Raw genomic sequence first — 25,791 nt, 5'->3', positions numbered from 1 at the left:
CTCCCGCCTCATCTGACAGCACATCACTGATTATCTATCTATCCATCCATCCATCCATCCATCCATCCATCCATCCATCCATCCATCTATATATATATATATATGCACTTTTCAGACATCTCAGTCCAGAAATGTGCAGTTCTAGGCACAGCCAAGATACTGCGCAGAACCCTCAAGCTCCCAGGCCTCTGGTAGAGGACCCGAGCTCAGAGGATGAAAGAGACCACCCACGGAGGGTGAGAGGGGAATTTTTTTATTTTTTTCTGACAAAAACAAATACTAACTACTGCTTTTTAAAAATTCAGTTATGATTTCTAATTATAGTACTTAACACAGGGGTGTCCAAAGTGTGGTGATAAAACCCTCTATATTATGTATGGCTGGTTAACTCAGAGCGTGGTGATAATAACACCAAAGTCATGGGTTCAATCCCCGTTCTGGCTAAATCAACACTTTAAAATACAAAAAGGCTGGAAAATTAAACATTATGCATGTTGATTTTGAAAAGCATTAGAATATGAGAACTTTTCTTAAATCTTCAGTGTGAAGAGCATATAAGTTCTTAAATCGATGGAAACTCAACAGTATGTAAAGTAGGTACTTTAGCTCAGCTGGTCAGCGCGTGGTGCCGGTAACGCTGAGGTCATGGGTTCAGCCCCCATACTGGTCAATTCAAAGCTAAAGTCTTTCAGACAATCAACACTTCAAAATAAAAAATGGTTCTGAAAAACAATCAAAACTTCAAAATAAAAAGACAATCAACACTTCAAAATTAAAAATTGAAGGAAAATAAACTACAGGTATTATGCATGTTGATTTTGAAAGACATTAGAATATTAACACTTTTTTCTAAAGTGTTCTTAAATCGATGGAAACTCAACAGTATGTAAAGTAGGTACTTTAGCTCAGCTGGTCAGTGCGTGGTGCTGGTAATGCTGAGGTCATGGGTTCAATCCAAGTCAAATCTAATGCTTAAAGCATTCACACTAATAACATATTTAGGATTGCTGGTACTTACAGGGTCCATTTCTGGTCACGTCTTGTTTCCGTCCAGTAACTCAGCCTTCCTCTCTTCAGACCAGGCGTTTCGCTCTGAGACCTCATTAGTTTGCCTTTGTGCTGTTCGTCCTCCACCTGAATTAGTCATCAGTCTGCTAGTGAATAATCAGCTCAGGTAGATGACATCATTAAGAAGGGAAATACTGATAAATATTACATTTACAGAAATCCAGAAACAATTTTACCCAAAGTTGATGCCATCTCATTCTGATAAAGGAATGATAATAAACTTAATTTATCTTGCAGCATACAGATCTTTAGGTAATTAAGGCCTCATCTTGGATAAAAACATGTTTTTTGTTGAGACTTCCTTAAAATAAACAAATAAATCAGACTAATCTATCAAAAATCAGAGTGGACATGAAAAAAAATGTAAAGAAGTATCAAAAAATAATTACATTTTGCTGCTTATTTAAATAAGCTATAAGAATAATGAAACAACACATTTCAAGACCAAAACTCCAAACAAATACTACTGACGGCTAAAAAGTTAACTTCTATGAAAATATTAAATTGATTAAAGGCGGCCTATTACTCTGAAAAATGAGCCATTTCAAAAACTTCCAAAATGTAACATCATAAATCTGTAGGCACAACCCGTTACCTAGCAACCCCAGCCTGTTACCTAGCAACCCCAAACAGAATTCCAACAGTTTGGTCAGCTCGTTTTACCGCTTTATGTGCTTTGCAAGTGTTTTGTTGTTGACTTGCCATCCAGAATTAAATAAAGAAGTGTTAAACCATCTTTTACATTCATCTTATTCTTCACTGCTCTTAGTCATAAATATCTTCTGGTTTCTAAAGTCTAATTAGTTGCAGTTCTGTCAGTAGAGTGGATTAAATATGTAAAAAGTGAGAAGTTTGGATATTGAAAAAAAGCTCTCAAGCTCTAAAACATCATGCAAAATGTAAAAAAAATTAAAACAACCATCCAAGAACATTTAAAAATATTTTATTAAAGCAGTTGGGATTCACTCAGCTCATAGAAAAGACCAAGTTAAACACTTTTACATTCATAAATAACTCACGACGTCACTGTATCTTTCTTTCAGGTAACCTCAGCATTTTTGTATTATTTAGACTCAATCCCATTTCATCCTGTCCACACAACTGCAAAACTGTTTTTTTTTTGTTTGTTTGTTTTTTTACATTAGCAGAATATTGTAAAACTTTTGTGCACTTTTGTAATGGAAATAAAGTTAGTGTCTTCTCCTGAAGTTTTTGTGTTGCTTTTTTCAGTAGTTATTGGAGCAGCGCCCCCACAGGCGAGGAGGGGAACAAGTTTTTCAGAGGGTGTGATTTGTTTGACTCAGTGCAGTGTGAAAGTGAACTACATAAACTGAAAATATAACAAATGTTGCAATCTTGTCACCAATCAAACCAGGAGTGAAAACACACTAACTTTTGTCTGAGATGTCAGTAAAACCCAGACATAGGTCAAATTATTTCAATCAGGAGGCTTTCAGAAACTAAACATCTAACATAAACTGAACAAAGAAACTGGCCCAGTAAGACCAGAACCACCACCACCAACCCAGGTTTACATCAAAATAATCCGCAGAATCTGGGTCAGTGAACATTTGCAGGTCTGGATATGAAATGGGACTGGGTTTCAGAAGTCCATGTTTGTATTTAATAATTCATAAAGTTGGCATTGTAATTTCACATTTTTGATAAAAAAATCTATATTTTTCAATTTTTTGCCCATTTTGTGTACTACTTTAGTCTCACAACAACAGAAACATCAAGTAATTGAAATATTTCAAATACTTAACAGATTTCAGACATTTGTTTCTTTAAGTAGCCAACAGAAGTATAAACTGCTAACCAGCCATTTCTAATCTCATTTCTAAGCCCCTGAGCAAATATTTATTACTCTACAAATTCAGGCTTTACGTAAACAAAGAAAAACTTTCAAGTGCTTCACTGAGGAAAAAAATGCAAACAGCAGTTTTTTTTATTCATTTTGTTTTAAATTTTTCTGAGTCAAGATCAGCAAAGCAAGAAATGTCCAAAAACAGATTTAATGTGACTAGTTACGTAATCTGAAGAATTGCCTCCTTTCACAATAAAATGCATTTGGAATTTATAAAAAACAAACATTACAACAGTGTAGTAAAAGTTTTCAGTTTTTTTTGTCAGTAAAAGCAGAGATCTGCTAAATGAGATCATTTGTTAGAATTAATTTTCAGGAAGAAGCTAATGTTTATGTCTTTGTGCAGCGTCTGTAGAAGTGGAAGTAATAATCTGTAAAGAGCGCCCCCGCGTAGTGGTGGTCAGTACTGCAGTTTGCTTGACCCTGGAGAAACGTGCAACAGTTACAAATATTTCCATGGTTTAAATAAATGTTTAAATAAAATATCCAAGGGATTTTAATGTTTGTAATAAAATAACAAACTGTCATAAATATAGTTAGCTGCTGCCTAAATTACCATGAATATGGTTAATTTTCTGATACTGTAGCTGGCTAGCTATTTGTGATTTATGTAATATGAAAAAGAAATAATTTGTTTCTTACAGCTACTGAGGACCGGAAGTGATATGAACTGTAATGGAGGCGAGCCACATGAAGAGGCCACTCATGTTCCCCCTGCAGAAACAGACAAATTAATCGAATAAGTAAATTATTTTCCAACTCTACCCACTGTAGGATCTTTTGTGTAACAATTTTACCTTCACTGTATGAAGAATTTTTCACTTTAAATTAATAAACATCTGTAAAGACTCTGGGGTTTCTGGGTTTGGTTTTGTTTATTTCTTTTTTTTCTGTTCCTCTTTATCTTTTATGGTCTGCCTCTATCCTTCCTCAGTGATTCTAGTTAGGTTTATTTCTATGTCTAGTCCTTTTAGTTATTCTAGTTTCTGTGTTCCTTAGTTCTTCTTGTTATTAAATCAGACTTAATTCTTGTACAGTTTCTCCTCATGTCTTTGTCTCCTCCTAGTTTATCATGTTTTCTCTAGTCGTGGTGTTTCTTCAGTGTTAGGAGTTATTTCCCGCTCTCTTGTTCCCCTGTGCATCTTCCTAGCTTCTCCTGCTCTAACTACTCACATATATTATCAATTAGCTCATCTGCCCTGGTCCATGGTTCTCACACACTGCTGCATTTTGTAAGCCTCATCACTTTTTGTATTAAATCTTCATCTCCATCTACGCCTTCAGCCTTTGCATTTCGGTCCACTACTACCAATAACATGACAAAATATGAATTTTCAAATTTTCTGTTATTTGTTAACCTGGACCGAACACATAAAAATCTTCCAGAGAGGGTAAAGTCCATTTCTAAAAAACATTTCTATGGTTATTAGCCGTTTATACACACTTTCCCAATTTTTGTGTAATATTAAAACTGATTTAGACAGAAATGCAATAAAAAATGTACCTGTGTATTTGATGGGTACCTATATTCAGAGTCATCTCTTTCTTTCGTTATTGCAGAACAAGGGGTGGACTCATCTACATCACATAGATGAACCACCAGCAATTCAGAAGAACTGAAACATAATAAATAAGAACATTTTACACAATCAATCTTCAAAGAAAGTAACTTAGATTACTGTTAACCAGAAATCAGTTAGCAATACGCTAACTGAAGATGTCAAGCTTGGATAATTTATTATTCCTGTGAGGTTTTACCGTTAAAATATTATTCAAAGCAGCTTAGTTTACCATTTGCCAGGGAGCAAAAAAAAGCTACTGCTAGTAAACCGCAAAAATATGGCGCTAACTGGCTAACTGTTTTTCTTTAATTATGTTAATAATTAAAATAGTAAGATGTTACATACAGTATAGGGCCTAAATATGAGGGGAACATTATACAGTAAATTTTACTTTGAAATATTGTTCAGACAAAGAAAGCCAGTATATCGTCAGCTAGGGATCAAAAAGACCTCTGCTAGCTAACAGCAAGAGTATGATGCTAACTAGCTAACTATAAATTCGAGGAGTTTGAGAATTTTGGGCAAAAATGTTTAATAAACTTCAACTTCATAGGAACCAGCCACTTTAAAGGCCATATATCTGATCTGATATGAGGTTTAAAATGATTTCTTATGGGTATTTTTTCATCCTTTGGTAGCAAATTAGTAGCAGCTAATTGTACCTTAAGCTAAGAAGCAATTATTAGGAATCTGTTGATGCTGACAAGTTAATGGCAGCTGAAGTGTGAAAAAGTGTCAAGGGTAAGACTACTTTGGCAAAATTCCTAAATCCATCAAGGAAAAAACTGAGCTCTTACATGAGAGACGAGGAGTTTCCGCAAAATATTTAAGCAAGTCATAAAAATTTGTTTTATTTTCTGTGTTTTGATTCCATCAGTTCTTACTTCATAAGCAGCGTGACTCTCATGTTGACAGGGACAAACTGGCTGACAGGAACTCTAAAAATGTATCTCCCAGGCCTAAATAAAAGAAAACAAAACAAAACAGACAGAAATGTTACTACAACTAGTCCAAAGAAGCAAATTAAGGTTAATTGTTTTGTCATTTAATTTCTATTGATCGACCTACCCACATTCATCCCTCATGCAGTATTTGCCGTCAATCACCTGGTTGTTCTCTTTAATCATGAATGTATGAATGGTTGTGTTTCGCCCTGATGGAGAGGAAAGAGTCTATCAATCACATAAAACACAAACATTAAAGTTTATGGTTGCAAAATAATAGAGTTCATGGGATATGAATACTTTTGCGAGCTTGTTTCATTTTGAAAACATGTTTAAATTTATTTGTCCTTTACATCAGTGATATGTAATACTCACAGTCTCCGGTAGATTTCAGGTGATTAATTGTTTCTTTTCCTGCTCCTGTTGAACAAAAACACCAGCCTGATTCTGCTCTTTCATTATGCTGCTTATCTGGATAACTTATCTGGGTCTTCTGGGCTGCTGTTACCTGTACTTGTTGAGTTTCTGGCTGGATCAGAGGTCGGCCTGATGGAGAAAGTGCTGCCCACTGGAGACGAAGGGCAGCAGAACACCTCATTGCAGAACAGCAGATCACAGAAGCTCACATCAGGAGGCCAGGAACCCGGAGGCGTTGTTTTTGGGACTGCAGTTGTTGGTGCTGAGACTGGAAGTGCAACTCACTGTTAGCATATTAACTTTATTTTCTTGCTTTATTTTATAATAGTTTGGGTTTTTCATTTTAGACCCGTTGCAGCAGGACTTTGAAAACACAGTAGGACAGCTAGATAACAAGGTCAGGAAAAAGTTTTCATGAAGAAAGGAAGAAGGAAGTAGTTCAGCTATGCTAGCTTGACTATGACAATCTTAACATGTAGATGTGCTGTGGAATTCAATATGTTTCGGTTCAGTTAAAAAAAAAAAAAAAAGCAAGCTAAACACCCACTCTGACAGATCATCAGTAGAGCAGGTGTTTAAATTTGATAATCAGCCAACACAGTGTTAGGTTAGCTACTAGCAACGGTAGCTAATCTGCCACAGCAATCAATCAGTAATAATTTCAAAATAACCATCAGACCTGAAAACATAAAACTGTAATGGACTGAATGTTCTGTTCTTTGTGTGGGAAATGTTTGAGTGTTTTTGGTATTAAATCCTGAAACATAAAGTGGCGTCGTGAACGTGTAGCACAGCCGACACAGAGAGAAAGAAAAAAGCAGCTTTATTTTATTCTACAACGGTTTTTCTGTGTTATTTTTTTCAGTGTCAATTTTTTCCCAATTTAAGTTTTGTTAGTTTTATTTAACTACAATAACATTGTTACGGACAAATATGGGGAATGAAGGACTACTAGCATTATAATATAAGTGTGAACAACAATAAGAAAATCTAAGCAATAACATTCATGAATGTCGCTTGTAAAAAATAAACAAGTTTTGATTTTCTTCCACATCTAAATGTTTGAGATCAATAAATACTAATTAATATTTCCAGACTGATTTAAGTGTGGCATTGTAGCGAGGACAGTACCTGTTGTAGGTGATTCTTCTGTCCACATAGGCAATACAGTGCTGGTGCTAAAGGAGATAAAATAAAATTAAATCACATCATGGCAACCACACAACGACATAAAGGTATCTGCATGGACATTATGTTTAAACTTCCTTAAAGGAGCAGGAAGATGAATATTATCAAGAGTTATTTATCATCTAAATGTTTTTTTTTTTAATATTGATGGCTACCTGTTGGTGGGAAGGTTCTCAATGTCTACCGCCTTCACAGTTACCAGGTGGAGAACTGAAACGGAGATTATACTGCAAACAAAAACACACAAAAATCATTTTTACTTATATTTAACTTTATGTAGAAAGGCAGGCAGTAGCATAACTTTCCTCACCAGATAGCCATAGTGATCAAGAAGGTAAAGATGCTGGCCAGGAAGATTTTATTCTGAAGAATTTGGATGAATTTCTGACACCAGACGTTTTTCTGAGTGGTTGCAGCTCTACCCGGTTCTGGGGTTGGTGGCACCGACGCGTTGACCTGAGCTTTACTGCTGGAGAACACACGAGAACTTCACCATCTATACACCAGCAAATTTTAAAAACCTTAGTAAATTAATTATTTCAAAAAGTGAAATGCATTAATTAAATACTAAGTAGATGCATTAAACATGAAGTGATATACTCCAGTCATTCTGTTAGTTCTGTATGGAGCTAAATTGGACCCAAAATGTTTGTTTTTGTTTTTGTATTAGGTTACAGAAGTCTGTTTTTAGACTAGCTTTGAAGGAGCCCATCGGTTGTTTCGATGTCCATCATGGCGGAGTTCTGGAGAGCGTGAAGTCACGTGCAAAAGGTCGCTACAAATAAAACAGTAAAGGCCGTAAGTGATAAAAAGGTGATAAAGCAAGTAAGAAGCTTAGTTTGGGATTATTGACCAAGATCTTAAACTGAAAGAGAAAAAAAAAATCTGGAAAAAATCTTTTCAAACTGAAAAAATTCAAGATTTGAAACTGATATAAATGAAATTTGAAATAGAAAATAATAAGATTTGGAACTGGAAAAAAATTTTTGAAACTGAAAAATAAATAGATCTGAAAAAATAAAATTGAAACAGAAGTAGGTTAAGATTGGAAACAGATAAAAAAAAACTTATTTGAAAAAATAAGATTTGAAACTGAAAAAAATTGTAATTGGAAAAAAAAAATTTTAATTGAAAAAGATAAAGATAAAAATATTTTAAATAAAAAAAACATTTGAAACAGAAGTAAATAGAGGGGGGGAGGGGAATTTGCAAAAAGATTTGAAACTGAAAAAAATGCATTTCCCCCCCCTCAGTTTCAACCTTTGACCCTGAGGAATCACAACAGCTTTGGCAGATGGTTCAAAAAATCCCAGGTGTTGCATTCAGGAACATCGGAAACAATCTCATATTCTCTGCTTATGAGATAGTTTTTCTTATAAAATAACGGATATAAGCTGCTTATGCCAAACACAAAAGCAGCATTTTTTCATGATGGAAATATCAGAAAAAAATATGATCCTGACAAATTTACATAGCATTTTCAGTCAGTGTTGGGTATTTCCTATGCTGTTAAAGTTCTGAAGATCTGAAGTTGGTTTATTCTAGTATTTACTATTCAGATAAGTAATGGTGAAGTCTGCTGCAGGTCCAGTTACAGACGGGGTTATCTACTGATATGCAACTGCCGGTTCTGCTTCCAGACATATAGATTATAGTATGTGATTAGGATAATAAAACCTCTACATTATCAGAATAAATAGGAAGGTGAAAATAATTTGCTGTTGCCTCCTGACTGTCCTTGACCTACATTACCTGACTAAAGCACTCAGAGTCAGGCTAACAGTGCATAGCAGCGTCTAGTGAAAGGAGGTATGGCAAAGCGGATCAGGATCAATGTTTCCGTCTAATTTAGATGGAAATCTAAATTAGATGGTTAAAAATCTGCAGGAGAATCCAGAAAACCTGTCCTTGAACTGCAACGTCCTTCAGTTTCTCTACAGCCTCGGTTATGCAATAGAGTCATTTTATCAGTTTTTCCACGCTGCTGCACGGTTACAAGTAATCTGTCTCTGGACTTAGAACCACAACTGATCAGAAGTGGACCAAAAAATACATAAAGCTTTTTCTGACTTTGATTTTATTCATTTGTGCCAGTAAAATGTAAAATGTTCAAAGACAGGTCAAATATCCAGGTTCAACCTGACTCTGAATCAGGAAGCAGCTCCGTTACTTTGGCATCTCCATGTTTTCTGCTGTAATGGTAGATGGTTTATTGTATGGAAAGCCAAAAGTGTCAAAACCCAACATGTTCAAATGTGAAAATTGTAATAAAACGGAATTGTGCATAAAATAAATTATTCTATATTTATGTGAAATATATAAACGCAGAAATTTTTTTTAACGTAAATTGTTATGTTTTTACATAAATTACATATTACAATAACACAACATTTTAAAAAGTTGCTTTAAAATGTAAAATTTTAATGTATCATTTTGATACACATTTCCAGTGGTGGACACACTTCAGCTAATGCACTAATAGCTTAGCTAATGTTTTCTTTAGCGGTTTTGCTAACTTTTAAAACATTTAGCAAAATTAGCTTCCCCTAAATTAAATTTTCAGGATAAATTCCAGCACACTAATTTACTTGGCTTTTTTTTTTGCAAACTTTCAGTTGGATAAAGTTTGACATCTGTGTTGAAGTTTTATTGAAGTTCTATTCATGCTCTTATTTTGAAGTCTGTCTATGTTACAGTTCTGTTTCCTCTCCTCACATTCTCTCTTATTTAAAAAAAACACTTTATTAAGCAAGAGGCAAGTATACAACAAATGAATAAATTGATTGCTGTAGAACTATAGCCTGTAGAACTGCAGCCTGTAGTTTTACACTTCCTGAAGCGCAAATTGTACAGATAGACAACAACAAATTTGGCTCAGTAGGGGGCGATATAACACATCCTGTCATTTTCACATAGTGGGTATGAATACAGTTGAACTTAATGCTTTAGCAATAAACTCTGCTAATTATGTTAGTATAGCATTTTAGCGTTAGCAAGACTATTGTTTATGACTAACACCTCTAATTTTTTATTTATCACCGCTAACCACAATGTATTTAATTTTTAATTTTATTCCCTAAATTATTTCCTTCAATAAGTTATAAATTCAGACCTTTCAAATATATAGAAAAAAATCTAATCTAATTTTTCAAGAATAAATGACAATGCATACATTTTTTGCGTTAACGTTTGCAGTACTACCATTTGAGATTAGCATTTTACGGTTAGCACCACTAACTTTTTAGTTAACAGCGCTCACTAAAGTATAATTTTTAATTTTATTCCCTAAATGAATTCTTTCATTAAGTTATAAATTCAGACATTTACAATTAAAAGGTGGAGGCCAATCTAGGCCCAGATTTCTTGGCCCAGCCAAAGCTGTCAGCTGGAACCCGTTGATAACTGCCTGTAATCTCGTTCATCTTTCTATTAAACCCCACCCTTTGGATACTTTCTCCTCTCCAGCTACAGATGTAAAGATTAGATAAATAAAGATGAGTACCTGGTGGAGCGCAGACTGCCTGTTAGGCTCTTCAACTTTGCCAGTCTGCGGTTCCAACCTTCCAGCTCTTGGATACGAGTTTCCAGGTTGTCTGTAAGCTTTGTCAACTGCTGTACAGCTCCCACGTTCTCCATGAAGATCTGCTCCTGTAAAGGGAGGAAAGGAATGTTAAAGGCTATATCTGCCAACATGTTGTGAATTTTCTTTATCATTAGTTGTTAAAGGTGACATATTATGCTTCTCAGGATAGCTCTCTTGGCTATATAAAACATGTTTATTATATTTTTGGCACAAAATCTTTGTTATATAATTAGATTTTGGTCAGTTCAGAATGAGCTGTTTTAGGGTCTCCTGTCCCTTTAAATCCAGATAAGCTGCTGCTGGCCACGACCCCCAACTCAACATTTATGATCGCATGTGAAAATGGCTTCAAACAGATGCACAATTATACAACTGTTCATCTTTGAAAAGCTGAAGTGAAGACTCCTGGACAACCAACAAGAATGTAGCAAGTGGTTTCTGGATGGTAAGTCAACAACTAAATACTTGTATCTTCCATCAGCCATTGTACAGCATACACAGAGCTAAAAACATCTGACCAAGCATGCTGGAACTCAGGTTGGGTTGCTAGGTAACAGGCAGAACTCTGCTGGGGTTGCTAGGTAATGGGCAGAACTCTGCTGGGGTTGCTAGGTAACGGCGCAATGTGACTTAACAATTGGGAGGTTTTTGAAAGGGCTTATTTTCCAGATACCAAAAGTCAAACACACATTGCCAAAAAAATGGCTGAACTGTTTTTAGAAGCAGTTGAGATCCAAATGGAAGTATAAATATGCGCAGAAAGTGAATTTTACATAATAGGTCCCCTTTAAGAATTGCACATTTGAATATAGATGATAAATGAAAAGATACCTTATCAACCATGAGGAAGTTTTGTATCACTTCTCCGTCTGAGCAGACGACGTCACCGACCTCCAAGACCGCCGATGGAAGCAGCTCCTTCACCTCCTGAGCAATCACTCCTGAAATGTCACATGATTTTAATAAATGTGAAATATTTAACCCTTTAGAAGTCACAGTGTACCAGTTCTAGCTATGAATACCAGCACCTGTCTGATGGGTGTGATCTATTCCCATGTTGGAGGCAAACTCTGGCCTGTAGTCAAATTCAACTATCCTCATCTGATTGATTCTCTTAAGCAATTGTTCAGAGTCCACCTGAAAGACAAAATTATTTCACTGAACTCACAGAAGCTCTGTGGGAACATAAGAACCCCGGCTTGTTTTGTCCTACCTCCTGTACGTTCTGCTTGGCTCGGTTGTCAGACGGTTGCATGATGGCACCCATCACCTTAGCATTTCCGCACACCACCAAGGCTTCATCTGGGGAGTCGGTGTTGATACCGACCCGACCATAACAGACCGCGGAGTCCGGCGCTGACCCGCGCTGCCACAAGGTGTCGCTGTCCGTCTCAAACTGGCCTGGATTGGACGCCTTAAGGCGTTGGACAACATCAGTTTAATTCAACAGTCGCAGGTAAAGCTGGGTGATAAGTCAACTTCATCGATTAACAGAATTTTTGGTTTTTGAGGATTTAATTGTAGGAAAATCTGGATTTTTTTTCACACCAGTGTGCTCTTTGGACTTCCATAGCTCAGAGAGCATGCCCAGGGCGGCCATCTTGTTTTGCACCTTCTATCTGTTTACATTTTGAGTTCAGGTCAACTCTATGAAGGAATATTAGGATCAAGCTGCCATTTTTTATTTTTAATTATAAGAATAAAGTCATACTATTACCAGAATAAAGTTGTAATATCTTCATTATTCATTAAAACTAATTTTTTCTTGTAATTTTTAGACATTTTTTCTGGTAAATTGCATTTTTGTTCTGCTAATACTATGACTTTATTCTCGTAATTAAACAGAAATTCTCATAGTGTGACCTTGATACTTATGTAGGAGGGATAATTGAAATAAAAGCCATTTTCTGAAAATTCTTCTCATTTGCAATTAATGTTTAGAAACAAAGCAAGAAAAAAAAAACTAATAAAATTGGAAATTTGACCTGGTATGAAAGAAATCAGAGATTTTATTTTAAGCCATATCTCCCAGCCCTACTTGCAGGTTTGGTTATTTAAATATTGGTTACAGAAAGTGATTTTACCCTAACAATGATCTTCTCTGACACCAGGCCAGTCAGGAGAAAAGTCTCATCTTTGACGGCAGCATAAAGGCCAACCACCATCTGAAAGTACCTGCACACATGCACACAGTTAGCATTTATTTCCTCTAGAGCTCATTGTTTCCTGAGTGTGCCTGCTGTCATACCTCTGGTCAGGGTTGGGTTTGCCTTTCTTCCTCATGTTGTTGGCCGTTGTCTCGCTAAAGTGCAGTCGACCAAGAGTTACTGTGGTTATTTTGCCACAAGGCAAACTCACCCTGGATGATGACAGATACATGTCTTAACACATAATTTTCACGGTTTTCTGCTTTTAATTCTACTGAAATTGTGTTCAAAAAGTCAAGACAGAGAGCGATGTATATAAAAGGAAGCTCTACACCCATCGAGTTATTGCTAGGATTAGAACCTCAATTCTACAATTTAGCTATTCTACCATTTAGCTAGCAAAACAACCAGCTGCTATGCTAGCTATAATTACCATAACTACTATGATTACTAGCCGACTCACCTCAGATTTCATAGCAGAAAGTGAGAAGAAGGACAACCTTTTCTCAAGTTAACGACTACAAAATGTGTAGCTGTGAATGTGTCTGCGCATAACGCCAAGAAAAGTAAACATTTACTCTTCAGATTGGCTGATTGGTTTATGAAGATTAATGTAGTTTTAATCCAAACCTGACGGGGTGGAAGGGCTTCTTGCTGCGGTCAGGTTGAGACTGCTCTATCGTCACCTCATGGCTGGGTGTTTCAAGCTACAAAAAATACAGTTTTGATTTGTATTTCTGAGTACTGGAAAGAGACATCATCATTTCTACATTGAAACAGAAGATGCTGTGAACCTTAATCCCAAACACTTTAATCTGGAAGTGGTCGATTTTCTGCAGACCGCTGGGTGTTCTGACATAATGTGGCTCTGCAGCCACACCAACGTGAACTGTGACCTGGAAGTGGTTCTTCTTCTGGCACACAAAGGCTTCATCAGCTGGAGAATAGTTAAAGCCTTTATCCGTATCAATATGGTACTCAGGAGGCGCCCTAAAACAGACAAAATAACACATTTTCTGTTGATTTGGTGCAACTTTTACAACATTATGGGTTGCCATTTGTAAAGTTAAGTTATCAACCAAAGATTAATGGCAATAACTTGGATTATGTAGTCTATAATGAGAGAAATAAACGGGTGTTCATTTTTCATAAGTCATAATGTTATTCATTTATTTATGAATAGCATGCTAACTAAACATGTAGTGTAGTTAGCTATATGCTATACAGTTGGAGCTATATGTAAACATTTATCTCCAACTAAATAGTAGCTTAATTTAGCTCCATAAATACTAAGAGAGCAAGCTAACTATTTAGTTATACACTAAATTTTTAGCAAACTAAATATTTAGCTCCAACTTCTGTATTTAGTTAGCAAGCTAACTATGTAGGTCCAAACTAAATATTTATAGCTGGAAGCTAAATATTTAGTTGCTAAACTAAATATTTAACTCCAACCTAGATATTTAGTTTGCAAATTTAGTATTTAGCTCCATAAACAGTTAGTGAGCACGCTAACTAGCTCCAAACTAGATATTTAGCTCTAAGTCAGCTTAATATTTAGCTTACCAACTAAATATTTAGCGCCAAACTAAATATTTAGTTAGCAAGCTATATATATCAGAAACTAAACATTTAGTTATCTCTGAGCGAACTGAATAGTTCATTTTCAACCTAATTATGTAGTTAGCTGTAAGCTAGATAAATATTTAAATAACAAACCTAATTTTGCTTCAGGCCATTGGCTTGTTATCTAAAATATTTAGTTTGTAGCTAAATATTTGACTTGCTAACTAAATATTTAGTTTGTAGCTAAATAATTAGCTGTAATTCTTGACTGAGTAACTTCATGCCCCTCATGTCCTCAACCGATCCTAATTAAACCCTTTGGTTCAGAGGGATTTGTACTTACAGCGTTTGGTAGCTGGTGTTGCATAAAGTGCTCCAGTGTTCCCGCCTGTAATGTTCCCACCTGAGCAACCGGGAGGAACTCTGACCCGGTCCAATTAAAGTATTTCCAGTGCCAGCGTTATGAGTCCCATCCCTTTCACAACTGGCAGCATCAACTGCTGCAAATGATTCCTCAGACTCAGATCTCCTTCTCTTTTTACTGTCCTGGGAACTGATGAAAAATTAAATACAATTTCGTAAAGATTTAATCTCACAATAATGCCCTGTTTAAATGTAAAATATGGTCCAGTTTAGTTTTACTATCTAAGTTTTATTAAAGCGCTGTAGAGTCAAACTAAAAATAAATCTATCAATAAAAAGAGACAACAGATCAACAATCTGATAAGAAGTAATATATTATGTAAAAGATCAAACCAATTACACCTCTTGGTTTGAGCTCTAATCATAAAATAGGCAAATTTTATCCACTGAATGTCATCAAGTTAATCAAAAATCACCCAAACTGAACCATGCTGACATCTAATCCAGGATTACAACTGGACGCTGTTCTTAATCCAGTTTTTAACTGAGGGTGTGACGTTCCTGTTGGTAAACCATTCACCCTCTCATCAGTAATGAGTTCACTGTAACTCATCTTGTCTCATCTAATGACAAAATTTTACAACATTGTGGTATTTTTGGGCCTAGAATACCATCATAAAACAGTGGGCTGATGACAACCTACTTAACTTTTAACACGACTGAATGTCTTCATAGATACACTCAAATCTAACAAGATTTAAAAGCAGAGTGTGAACTTGTTACAATGATTCGCACAAAATCATTCTTAGATGAGATTTTAATCTGCTCAGTTCTTTCAGAATGAGCTGTTTTTGGGCGTCTTGTCACTTTAAATCAAAATAAGCTGCTGCTTAACTCAACGTTTACACTCACATGTGAAAATGGCTGCAAGCAGATGCACAATTATACAACCGTAAATTTTTGAAAAGCAGAAGTAGAGCCTCCTGCACAACCAACAAGAACCCACCAAGTGGTTTCTGGTTAGTAAGTCAACTACAAAACTCTTGCCTTTTCCAGCAGCCATTGTACAGCGGATACAGTGGTAAAACGAGCTGACCAGGCTGGAGCTCTGCCTGGGTTGCTAGGCAACAGGCAGAATTCTGCTGGGGTTGCTAGGTAACGGAACAAAGCCCTAGAATGTGAGTTAATATTTGAGAAGTTTTTGAATTGGCTCATTTTCTAGACACCAAAAACATTAACTTGTTTTTTTAAAAGTGCTTTAGCTGTTTTTAGAAGCAGCTCAGACCCAAATTGAAGCAGAAATGTGAATTTTGCATAACAGATCCCCGTGAAAATGCAGCAGACTTTGAAGGTTCTGTTAGAATGAAGCAGAACCTTTGGGATCAACATGCAAGCAAAACTCCTCTCTTTTCCAGCAGCCATTCTACAGCGCATACAGCGAGAACATCAGCCAATCAAACGGTTTTAAAGGGGATCTTGGGTATTCCCCCACAAATCCACACACAGTCATTTCCAAAAACCAAAAGTTTGCTTACCAGGGATGTGATGTGGAGACTGAACCCAGCACACAGTGCGAAGATGACACAGGGTGGTTTTGGACCAGACCTGGGTCAGTCATGGCAGACATGCAGGTACTGGTTGGAGGTAAGGGTGGGGAAGGAGGAGAGGGTGGAGTGTAACCTTGCAAAATGCTTCCTGAATTCAAGTTGTGTTCAGGTGGGTGGTTGGTGTCCTGATGAACGGGTAGAATATGCGGATCAGGTGGAGTCCTAGACTTTACAGAAGAGTCTGTGAGGCCCAAACCACAGAGCTGGTTGTGGGTCAGAAAGTCAGAGTGGGACGTGCCGCCGCCGCTGCTGCCGCCATCTTTTAACCGACAGGAAGTGGGTCGAGTGAGTCGGTCAGAGTCGAGGGGAATGGGTCCTCGATTCTTAAAGTGACAGTACGTTGCTGGTTGAAACCCCTCTGGACAGATGGGCCAACAGGACCGTTCATATCCGAGATCTGCCAACAGGAGAAAACACAACATGCTTTAAAAATATAAAAACAACAGAAGCCTTTATAACATGTAGATTAATGTATATCTGTGTATTTTTATACTATTCTAACAATTATTCTGATGATTAATCAACTAATCAGATAAAAACTTGCCACATTCTGCATGTTTTTCATTTAACCATGTTAGGATGGCCCTTTTAGGTGTTTCCAGCCAAATAATGAAGACCTTCATTACAAACCACTCTAATTTATTTAATAAACTTTAAGGTCATTGCAGTATTAATGTGTTGATTATTGTTTCCATTCAGTGATTAATAATTGGACAGAAAAAGGTGCTTAATGGGAGACCTTTTTTATTTCAGTTCTGGGTAGAACAGACTTACAAAGACTTTTTATTTCAAATGCAAAATGTATATTTTTTTGTACATTTTTGGCCTAATTTCTGCTCTGAATATGTTGTTCTTTCAGCAAAGTTTCAGTTTTTATACTGCAATTAATTATTTGATTACTAAATTAGTTGATGATTATTTCAATTAATCACAATTAATCCAATTAATTGTTTCAAACTGACTGAAACAATTAATTGCATTAATTTCTGTGAAATAGAAATGTGTTATTATTAAAACAAAAACTAGCGTAATGTTAAACTTACCGCATTACATGTGGAAATAGGTTTTAGTTACATGGGTAAAAACAAGAGAAGGACATTTAGCTTTTATAATACAAAAGGCGAACTGGATCAGTGCAAAAACACAAGTATTTTTGGTCTAACTTCTTGAACAAATATCTTAGTACATTTGAAATAAGACAAAACTAACTTAAAAGTCACTTTTCTGCAAGATATAAGAGCTTGTTCTAAGTAAATAATCCTTAATATTGATATTAAAAAAGAGATTTGTTTTAATCAATATTAGGAAATTATTTACTTAGAACAACCTCTTATATCTTGCAGAAAAGTGACTTTTAAGTTAGTTTTGCTTTATTTCAAGCATACTAAGACATCTGCACTAGAAATTAGACCAAAAATAGCTTGTTGCGTTTTTGCAGTGTGTTGAAAACTACCTGGTATCTGTGGAGGAGAACAGGCCTCCGAACTCGAGTCAGGAGGAGACTCAGGAAGCATGCTGGAAAAGAAAACAGAAACAGCCGGGTATCAGTGATCGCCGTGCCGTCCTACACGGAGCCGTCTCCATCAACAATCTTCACTTATCTGACAACCAACTGGGTCAGTGTTAAATTATGGATGTTACATAACAGAGTATGTGCTCAGACATGACACTGGAGTAGAAAGTTTCCCACATAAAACTGATTATCATTGTACTGTTGCTACAACAGGCTGACTCTCACCAAGTAGAAACTAACCAAGAACATGGCTGCAAGGATTTCTGGGTATTCTTGGTCAACGAATAACTCAATGAACACAATAATTAAACTACTTTCTAATCTATCTATCCAATCTCTAGTCTTATTTACAGTTAATCCTTTAAGTGTTTTATTGGTGCCTGAATGAGCATTGAGCCTTTCTTTAAATGATTAAATGATCTTCCTCTGAGACTTACAAGTTGCTGGGGTCCATGTCGTTGCTGAGGTATTGCTCCAGGATGCTGGTGTCGACAGCAACGGAGCTGTCCAACACACTACTGACATCCTGACCTGAAAAGGTGAGCAATATGATGGATCAGGACTCACACAGAGTGAAAGGAAACTAATATAAAAACTCTATGATCACAGTTGGTAATTACAGTCATATAATTAGATTTTTTCCTCATTCTTCTCAATAAAATCAATTAGAGATTCACCGATACGAACATTTGGGCCAGTAATAATAAATGATATTACATATATTTCCATGCTCCTTCAACACCACTGACATTCCGACAATCCTTTACTGGATCACTATCACCACCCATGGTTCATCAATGTTTTATTGCATTAAAAAAGACTGATAGAAATGGTAAAATTTGGAAAAACTTTACAATTTTTTGATCCCAAAAAGGTGGAAACACTAAGTAGCGAACTGTCTTTCCACTGGAGGATCTGTGCCGTACCAGAGGCACGAAACTCTGAAAATTTTTTAAAATACCAATCATGGTTTATTCGCTCCAGATCAGTGGATAGAAACACACATTTTCTCTTTTGCAACATTACAAAAGTTCACTTCGAACTTTTGTCAAAAAAGCCCAAAGACCAGAAACACAAACAGCTGAACGGTGGAAACAAACACCAGTACTATCCTGCAATGTTCAGAGGAATCCCTTCTCCAACACACCTGAGTCAAATGAATGTCTTGTTATTAGGTCAACTTATGAGGAGAGATGCAGGATAGTATCTCTCAAGGAGTAGACTTGGAAACTCCTGGTATAAAATACCTCAATTACAATTTTGGTTAATTTCCATAAAGAACCAAGACTGTTTATCGCTACCCTGTTAAGCAGACCCTGGAAAACCCTGGAATGTCTTGGAAAATTCTTAAGAAACAAGTGAACTTCTTCAAAAAACAAGAGTATTCTTAACATGCAGGAAACCTGTTTGAATCAAAGTCTCTCCAAACTAACCTAAAAACTTAAAACCAGTCCCACACACCCTTTGAGATCACATTGCCTTTACCTAACCCTAACCCTAATGACTAAGACTTCATGAACCTTGTTAGCATAATTTTAAGACTGTAAAGAGTAGGAAGACCTGATCTTCCTATAAGATCACCAACCAAGCATTAAGAGTCACCTGCTTATCTCTCAAACCTCTAATAAACCACCTCTCTCTTTGGTACTGAATGGTGTGTTGCATCTTTGAGATTAAATTGCAAGGTCATTTTCAGACTAAGTTCTGCTTGCAATATGAACCATATTCAGTGCAGTTTGTTAAGTTACACCTCAAAAGCCTCAAAAACTTCACAAGAGCAACTAAATCACAATAGATTGGAGTTCTCCAAAGATAGTTCTGGGTACCTCAAAGGTCCAAGAAAAACAAAACCACATCTGTCTGGAGAATGCTTAAAACTACGGAATGTCTCTTGAACCAATCTTGGATTCTCATGTTTAGAGATAACTGGGACATCCTTTAAGTTCTTTAAAATCTTGTTTTTCAGTTGACTGATATTTTCAGGTTTGCTGTGAAGATTTGAGGAACGTCTCACCGCTGAAGAATTGTTGCAGTGCTTCGTTCTCTCCAAGAACCTGGAGCGGTGGCCCACTGGCTCCAGGCTCCATGCTGCCATGCATGGGGTGCTGCTGTGCTGGAACGTGGAGGAGTCAGGAGGATCTCCACCTGCAGCTGCTGCTGACCACGAGACTGAGAATATTACAATGCATTAAGCAGGTAAATATTGGGGCTAGAAGATTTGCTTTTTCCATTAGGAGTCCCACACTCTGTGCTGTGATGATCCATCACCATTAGGTAATGATCCAAAGTTCAAGGCTAAAGGCTTTTGTTAAATGTAAAGAGAGTTTAGCTCATAAATGATATACGTTCCATCCTTATCTTGGTTTATAACAATCACCCAATGACAACCGTTTCACTGATATACTTCCTATAACATAGATTGTCCATCTATGTTGTAGATGAATAATGGCTTGTCTAGTTTAGGGTCTGCAACCTCTGTTGCTGTGGACCGTAAGAATATGGGCCAAAGTGTAAAAGCGTTAGCCAAAGGTATTAGGCGAAGCCAATACCTTTGGCTAACGAGGATAACAAACATACATTCATCTCTCCAAAAGATTTGTCAACAGTGTTACTTTCCATCTAAATCGATCCAATGTCCAGAGAACTAAAGACTTTCTGATGGATAGGATTTGGGATTTTTTTTAACTGACACATAGAAATAAACAAACTGTACTGAACTCCAGAGATGCTGTAGAGGAGCAAGAATGTTTATGTGTGTCTAGTTTTGTCCTTAATCGTCCTAAGAAAGCTGGCAAAGAAACGGTACTATACCAAGAGCGAATTAATGGACTCGAAGCACCAACTCTTGAAAATAAACCCAAAACAAGCGATGGAAGCTGTAGAGCTGTGGTTGCTGAATAGACATTATTAAAATCAATTAAAATGAATAGTCTTTAAGTGCTTAAATTTTACACTTGTTATGACACAATGGATAAGAAGCAGTTTAACAAATCAAGTCTCCATGAAATAAAAATGTCTAGAAAAATGCTAAATGATGCAGACATGCTAAATGGTTGTGATGCTAGCAAAGTTAGCTTGTTTGTTAGGAGTTCCCTTTTAACATGACATTGTTAAGTCATTTGTTAGATATCTGTTGTATTCCTCAGGTCTCTAGATTATTTTTCTCAGTTTTAAACAGAGAGCAGATTGTTTCCCATAAAGACAAATAAAAAAACAGGCTAGCTTATAGGTAAATATCAATGCTAGCAATCATTAGCATCAAATTTGCTTTGCTGAATCCTGTTAGTTCTTACTGTAGGTCACAGTTATCATAACTTCAAGTACTTTTTAAATTAATTTAAAAATACTTTAAAACTATAAAGACTTTTTTACTACAATATTGTCAAGGGTAAAATATACCCAGATTATTGTCTTTAAGATTGATTTCATAAGTACCTTTGTTTCCTTAATAAAGCTATTTTAATAAATTGGTCGTAACATTTAAGTCTCTAAGCATACACCAGTTCTCGTTTTGACTTGGACTCAAGCTCTTAAGTGTTTTGGTTGCATCTTAGTGTCATAACCTTTAACTAAGCTCTAAAAATTACATATTTTATTGGCATGTTTTTATTTTCAGCTCTGGACATCACATTTTTCTGTTCAATTCCACAGAAAATTAAACGTAACCTCATAACCAACTGAACACACCCCTCTGTAAACTTCAGTGCAGAGTTCAAACTGCCAGTTCATCAACCTGAGTATCACGACTTTTAATATATTTTCAACTTTTGGATCAACAGTTTGTTAAAACTTTCCTATTGGCAGCAAACCGCTTGATCGGACCATGGAAAACATTAATGTGGTTCATGAAAGTCACATTAGATCAAAATTAGATGTTGCTTAAAGTACAGACGGAGTTCAAAGACCATTGACCAACTGCTAAAATCTTATTTTTAATGTAACTATTTAATTTTCCTTGCATTGTCCTCAAACTTCATAATCAATAGCAGATTTGGACAGTTAATGACATAATTATTTAAAACTAAAAGAATCACTGTGATCTTTGTTTCAGCGGTAATGGTTCACCATAAGGCAGATAAAACCATCTTGTCTAAACAGAAACCATCTCAACATGTTTGCTCAAACACACCTGGTTTGTCTCCAAAATGGCTGCCAGCCAGTCGGACAGCGGCGAAATTTATTCGACCCGCTCGTCTTCAGGTACCATCCATGTGTGAGGGCGAATTCAGCTCCAGAATCAAAGTTTCTACCAATATATCCAAAGTCAAACCTCTTCTTGTGAGGTTCCAGCCGGTAGAATCACTTCTTTTAGCTACTTTTAAAAAATCGGTTTGTGGTGACTGTCTGTGGATCGCCTGTGTCTGTCAGGTGGACTTTGAGCTTTAAACAAGAAAAGATAAAAGGTGTTCACTCATCTGACGCAGTCATAAAACAGCCAGTCACCTTCCTGTAACACTAATTCACCGCCATTATGCTGTACTTCAGTGCAAGTGCATCACTTATTGTGCTTTTTTAGCTGAAAAGAAACATGCAAAACCTGCAAAAAACATTTTCTCAAATTAATAATTGACATTTTTAAAGTGGGAGAATTATGTAACAAAGTATTTAGCAAAACTTAATTCCACATTCGTTAAAGGTGAGTTGAGACAAAAAAGACAAAAAAGTATTTGGTAAAAAATATTCAATAACCGATCAAATAATCAAAATTACATATTCAGATTTTACCAAAATATAAATATTTTACACCATACATGAGTTATTGTCATCTTACCAAAATGACAATAACTCATGTATGTAACAAAAAATATAACAAAATCAGACAAAAGAAAGGTCTTTCAAAATAAATTTTCTCTCAAAACTAATGAAACTTTAGTGAAAACTGTGTGTCTGTGTCTGCAGAATGTATAATTAAAACATGTTTGTTTTTTATTCTGTGAGAAACCCCCCCAGAAATTTTACTCAAGTAAGAGTAGTGATACGTCAAGCAAAAGTAAAAAGTATGGAATACTAAAAATATGTCTAAAAGTATATTTTTTCAAAAATGTTAGTCAAATTTACTTAACTGAATTAATTTTATTCCTACAGAAAAGTCCTAAAGTCCAATCAATTCAGGAAATCATAAAATGTCGGACCATGAAGTCAATGGCGTTGGGGTCGATGGAACACACACCTCCAAATTGTGCCGCATGACTCACAGAAACACAGGTTTCAGTGTAAAAAAAAAATAAAAATACAGGTAGCAGGTAAAAATTACACATCAAATCAATGCATTCACTCATCTATACGTGATGAAGAGATGACCTCCTGAAGTTCAAATAAATCAACAGAATGGAAAGGAAAAATGTTTACATGAATTTAAATATGGTGTTTTATAACTATAGATGGACTGATTTAATGGGTTTCAGTGAAAGGAGAAAAAAACAATCGTTTATTTGGCTTAATGAAAAAAAAAAAAACGTTTGGGTGTCATTTAAATTGAGTTCTACTGTAATTCCATATTTGCCCAGTAGATGGCGATGTAGCATCATCTTTAATTTTTGGATCTTTTAACCCAAAACAGGAGACCCATCTGGACAAAACGAGTTAAAATATAAAATAACAATTAAATTAAATAATACCAATTAGAACAATTACATAAATAATTATGGGTGTGAAATAAACCCAAAAACAGTTTATACCACAGATAAATCAAAGTCTAAGATCCATTTTGGTTCATTTGTGTTGCAATGAGTGCACCTCATCAGCAGCTACGTGAGTCAGACTTTGTGATTTGTTGTGAATAATTGTGCGATTGTTTTAGAAATAACCCAGAATGACTCACATCAGTTGAGTTTGAACGACTAGAACATAAAGTTAGCAGCTTAACACTAAAAATCCACCCAAACTTTCAAACAGACGTAAGAAAAAAACCCTGAGACTGATGGTGGACAGGTGGAGAGAGAACCAAAGAAGACATAAATAATCCAAGAGTAATAAAATATGAAATTAAAGACAAACAATACGTAGAAATTGAGCTCAAGTCAAACATACTTTATTTAATCAAATGTTGTTGTTCTCCAATAACAGTCGGTCTCTGATTGAAGACTGTTGCTGTTTGTTGCTAACAGCTTAATTTAACATCTCCTGGATTCACCATCAGTTGTTGGCGAGCACTGATAATCCAGCTCATTTGCTTCCTCTTTAAATCTGTCTGGTTGTATGTCAGTCAGACAAAAAGATGTTGGAGTAGAGGATACAATGCAGGGATACGACCCTTGACCATTATGATTGATAGGAGCGGTGGTTTGAACTTCTTCCTTCTCTTTCTGCTGACAAAAATCCTTGAAGCTTCTCTTTCAACTCATCTGGCAGAACTGGAAATAGTAAATCCAGTGGTGTCACATTGACCCCTCAAGATCAAATTTATCATAAACCTTAAAGAACATTTAATATTTGATAAGTTTTCAAACATTAAACTTCTCAGTGTTAAAAAAAATCCACCTTTAGGTTTCATTTAGTGATTCATCCACATCAGTCAGTGAGTCTGACAGACTCATTCTAGCTAGATAAAGGTTTATGTTAAGTCAGTTACTGTTTCATCAGGAGTCATGGAGTCACTGTTCCACATCAGTACATCCTGAAATGTGTCTAAAAACTCAAAAAGGTAGAGGATGACTGAGCCAATTTTATACTTCACCAGGGCTGATCATAAAGATTTAGTCATCAGTCGTTCTATAAATGTCAGATGAGGAGAAATGACTAAAATGGGGGGAACTCTGACGCACCTTCAAAGAGGAGGACACGTCAAGACTGCGATTATCAATGTGTTAGGAGTGATTTACTGCAGAACATCAACCAGCAACTCCCAGGCATGCAGACAAGTCAGCAGAGATGTTAGAGTAACTGGTCAGCAGTAATGTCCATCCACCAGCCTGCATTGGGTCTCCATGGTAACCATCTGTTTCAAGGGCTGATGGGTGATTGTAGCTTCCCTGTTTTGTTTGCCATTAGGGGCATCCAGTTGGGTTTAGACAGCATAGCATTGGAGCATCATTAAAAATTTATTTATTTCATCTCTTCTAATAGTGAAACTCAAATTACATCAATTTAGTACAAAGAATTATATATTTTAAGAATTTATTTTAAGGATCAGACGATATGAAAATTTGCAATGATAGGAATATCTAGTATTGATATTGCTGTTATGGCTAATAACCAGTATTCACCAATATTATAAATATTTTCCTACCTTTTAAACACCATGAAATAATGATCACAAGGCTGGCATTGCAGCTCTGCTTCAGGCCTTGTCCACACATAGCCGGACATCTGGGAAAACGAATACATTTTTGTGTTTTAACACAAAACCTCTGTTTAATATCACTAAAAACGATCAATAAAATCTCTGAACAAAGGGGAGAGTTTAGAAAACCCAGTATAACTTCTTTTTACAATATACTGAAGTAATGTGATATTACTCAATTACAGTTTTTGGCCAATCTAGTCATGGTAGACATAGCTTCATTAGCTTAGCACTTTAGCTAACCTAATAGCTAAGCAGCTAACCAAATTACTTAGTCAAAGCACGTATTTTCTATGAAAAGAACATATTTCTGGTCATATTAAAAAAATAATATTAATGCGCCAATAAAACCCTGTAGCATAACCCAGCTAAAATGCTAACTCACCGTAACGGTTTTCTTCGTCACAATAAGCGCCGAGTTATATTGGAGAGGTAATTTTTTCTCTCAATACAGATATTTTGACTTTTTATTTCGGACATTATACCAATTTGTTCATAATTTGTCTCACATAGAAGTCTGCAGCACCCGGACAACATATTTTTGCCATTAGCAGTGAACTCTGACGTTAATACGTCACACTGCGGACGTATGAGGCGTTCAGGGAGGCTCCGAATTTAGAGTGAAATGGGATCTGGCGAAGTTAGTAAAGAAACCAACTTTACATTACATTAATGTAAACTTGT

General features: G+C 36.1%; 1 protein-coding gene across 2 annotated transcripts; it reads right to left on the bottom strand.

Annotated features, from left to right (window-relative positions):
* Positions 1 to 1,995: 1,995 nt before the first annotated feature.
* On the bottom strand, positions 1,996 to 25,674 carry myrfl (myelin regulatory factor like). Of its 2 annotated transcripts, none has more exons than XM_007575489.2 (26): positions 25,493 to 25,674; positions 25,054 to 25,133; positions 21,955 to 22,205; positions 19,840 to 19,994; positions 18,263 to 18,356; positions 17,766 to 17,827; positions 16,241 to 16,709; positions 14,686 to 14,895; positions 13,571 to 13,766; positions 13,407 to 13,483; positions 12,878 to 12,988; positions 12,714 to 12,804; positions 11,843 to 12,043; positions 11,658 to 11,766; positions 11,461 to 11,570; positions 10,549 to 10,694; positions 7,357 to 7,515; positions 7,202 to 7,273; positions 6,990 to 7,036; positions 5,950 to 6,126; positions 5,817 to 5,861; positions 5,566 to 5,650; positions 5,382 to 5,456; positions 4,440 to 4,551; positions 3,578 to 3,649; positions 1,996 to 3,358 (listed from the first exon to the last, which is right to left on the bottom strand). In XM_007575489.2, the coding sequence occupies exons 4-26, from the start codon at positions 19,922 to 19,924 to the stop codon at positions 3,266 to 3,268; spliced, it is 2,898 nt and encodes a 965-aa protein (XP_007575551.1). In that variant the 5' UTR covers positions 19,925 to 19,994; positions 21,955 to 22,205; positions 25,054 to 25,133; positions 25,493 to 25,674; the 3' UTR covers positions 1,996 to 3,265. The 2 variants fall into 2 exon arrangements, with proteins under 2 accessions (XP_007575551.1, XP_016518058.1); XM_016662572.1 differs by having other exon boundaries at positions 7,357 to 7,512.
* Between the last annotated feature and the right edge of the window lie 117 nt (positions 25,675 to 25,791).

The sequence above is a fragment of the Poecilia formosa genome, unplaced genomic scaffold (assembly GCF_000485575.1).
Source record: "Poecilia formosa unplaced genomic scaffold, Poecilia_formosa-5.1.2 Scaffold379, whole genome shotgun sequence".
Taxonomy (NCBI): domain Eukaryota; kingdom Metazoa; phylum Chordata; class Actinopteri; order Cyprinodontiformes; family Poeciliidae; genus Poecilia; species Poecilia formosa.
This window is presented reverse-complemented; position numbering and strand designations above follow the sequence as displayed.

Coding starts and splice junctions, on each gene's coding strand:
- myrfl (XM_007575489.2), bottom strand. CDS start 19,924: ATGCATGGCAGCATGGAGCCTGGAGCCAGTGGGCCACCGCTCCAGGTT. Junction 13,767..14,685: donor AACACCAGCTACCAAACGCT/GTAAGTACAAAT, acceptor TGTCTGTTTTAG/GGCGCCTCCTGAGTACCATA. Junction 12,805..12,877: donor AAACCCAACCCTGACCAGAG/GTATGACAGCAG, acceptor GCATGTGTGCAG/GTACTTTCAGATGGTGGTTG.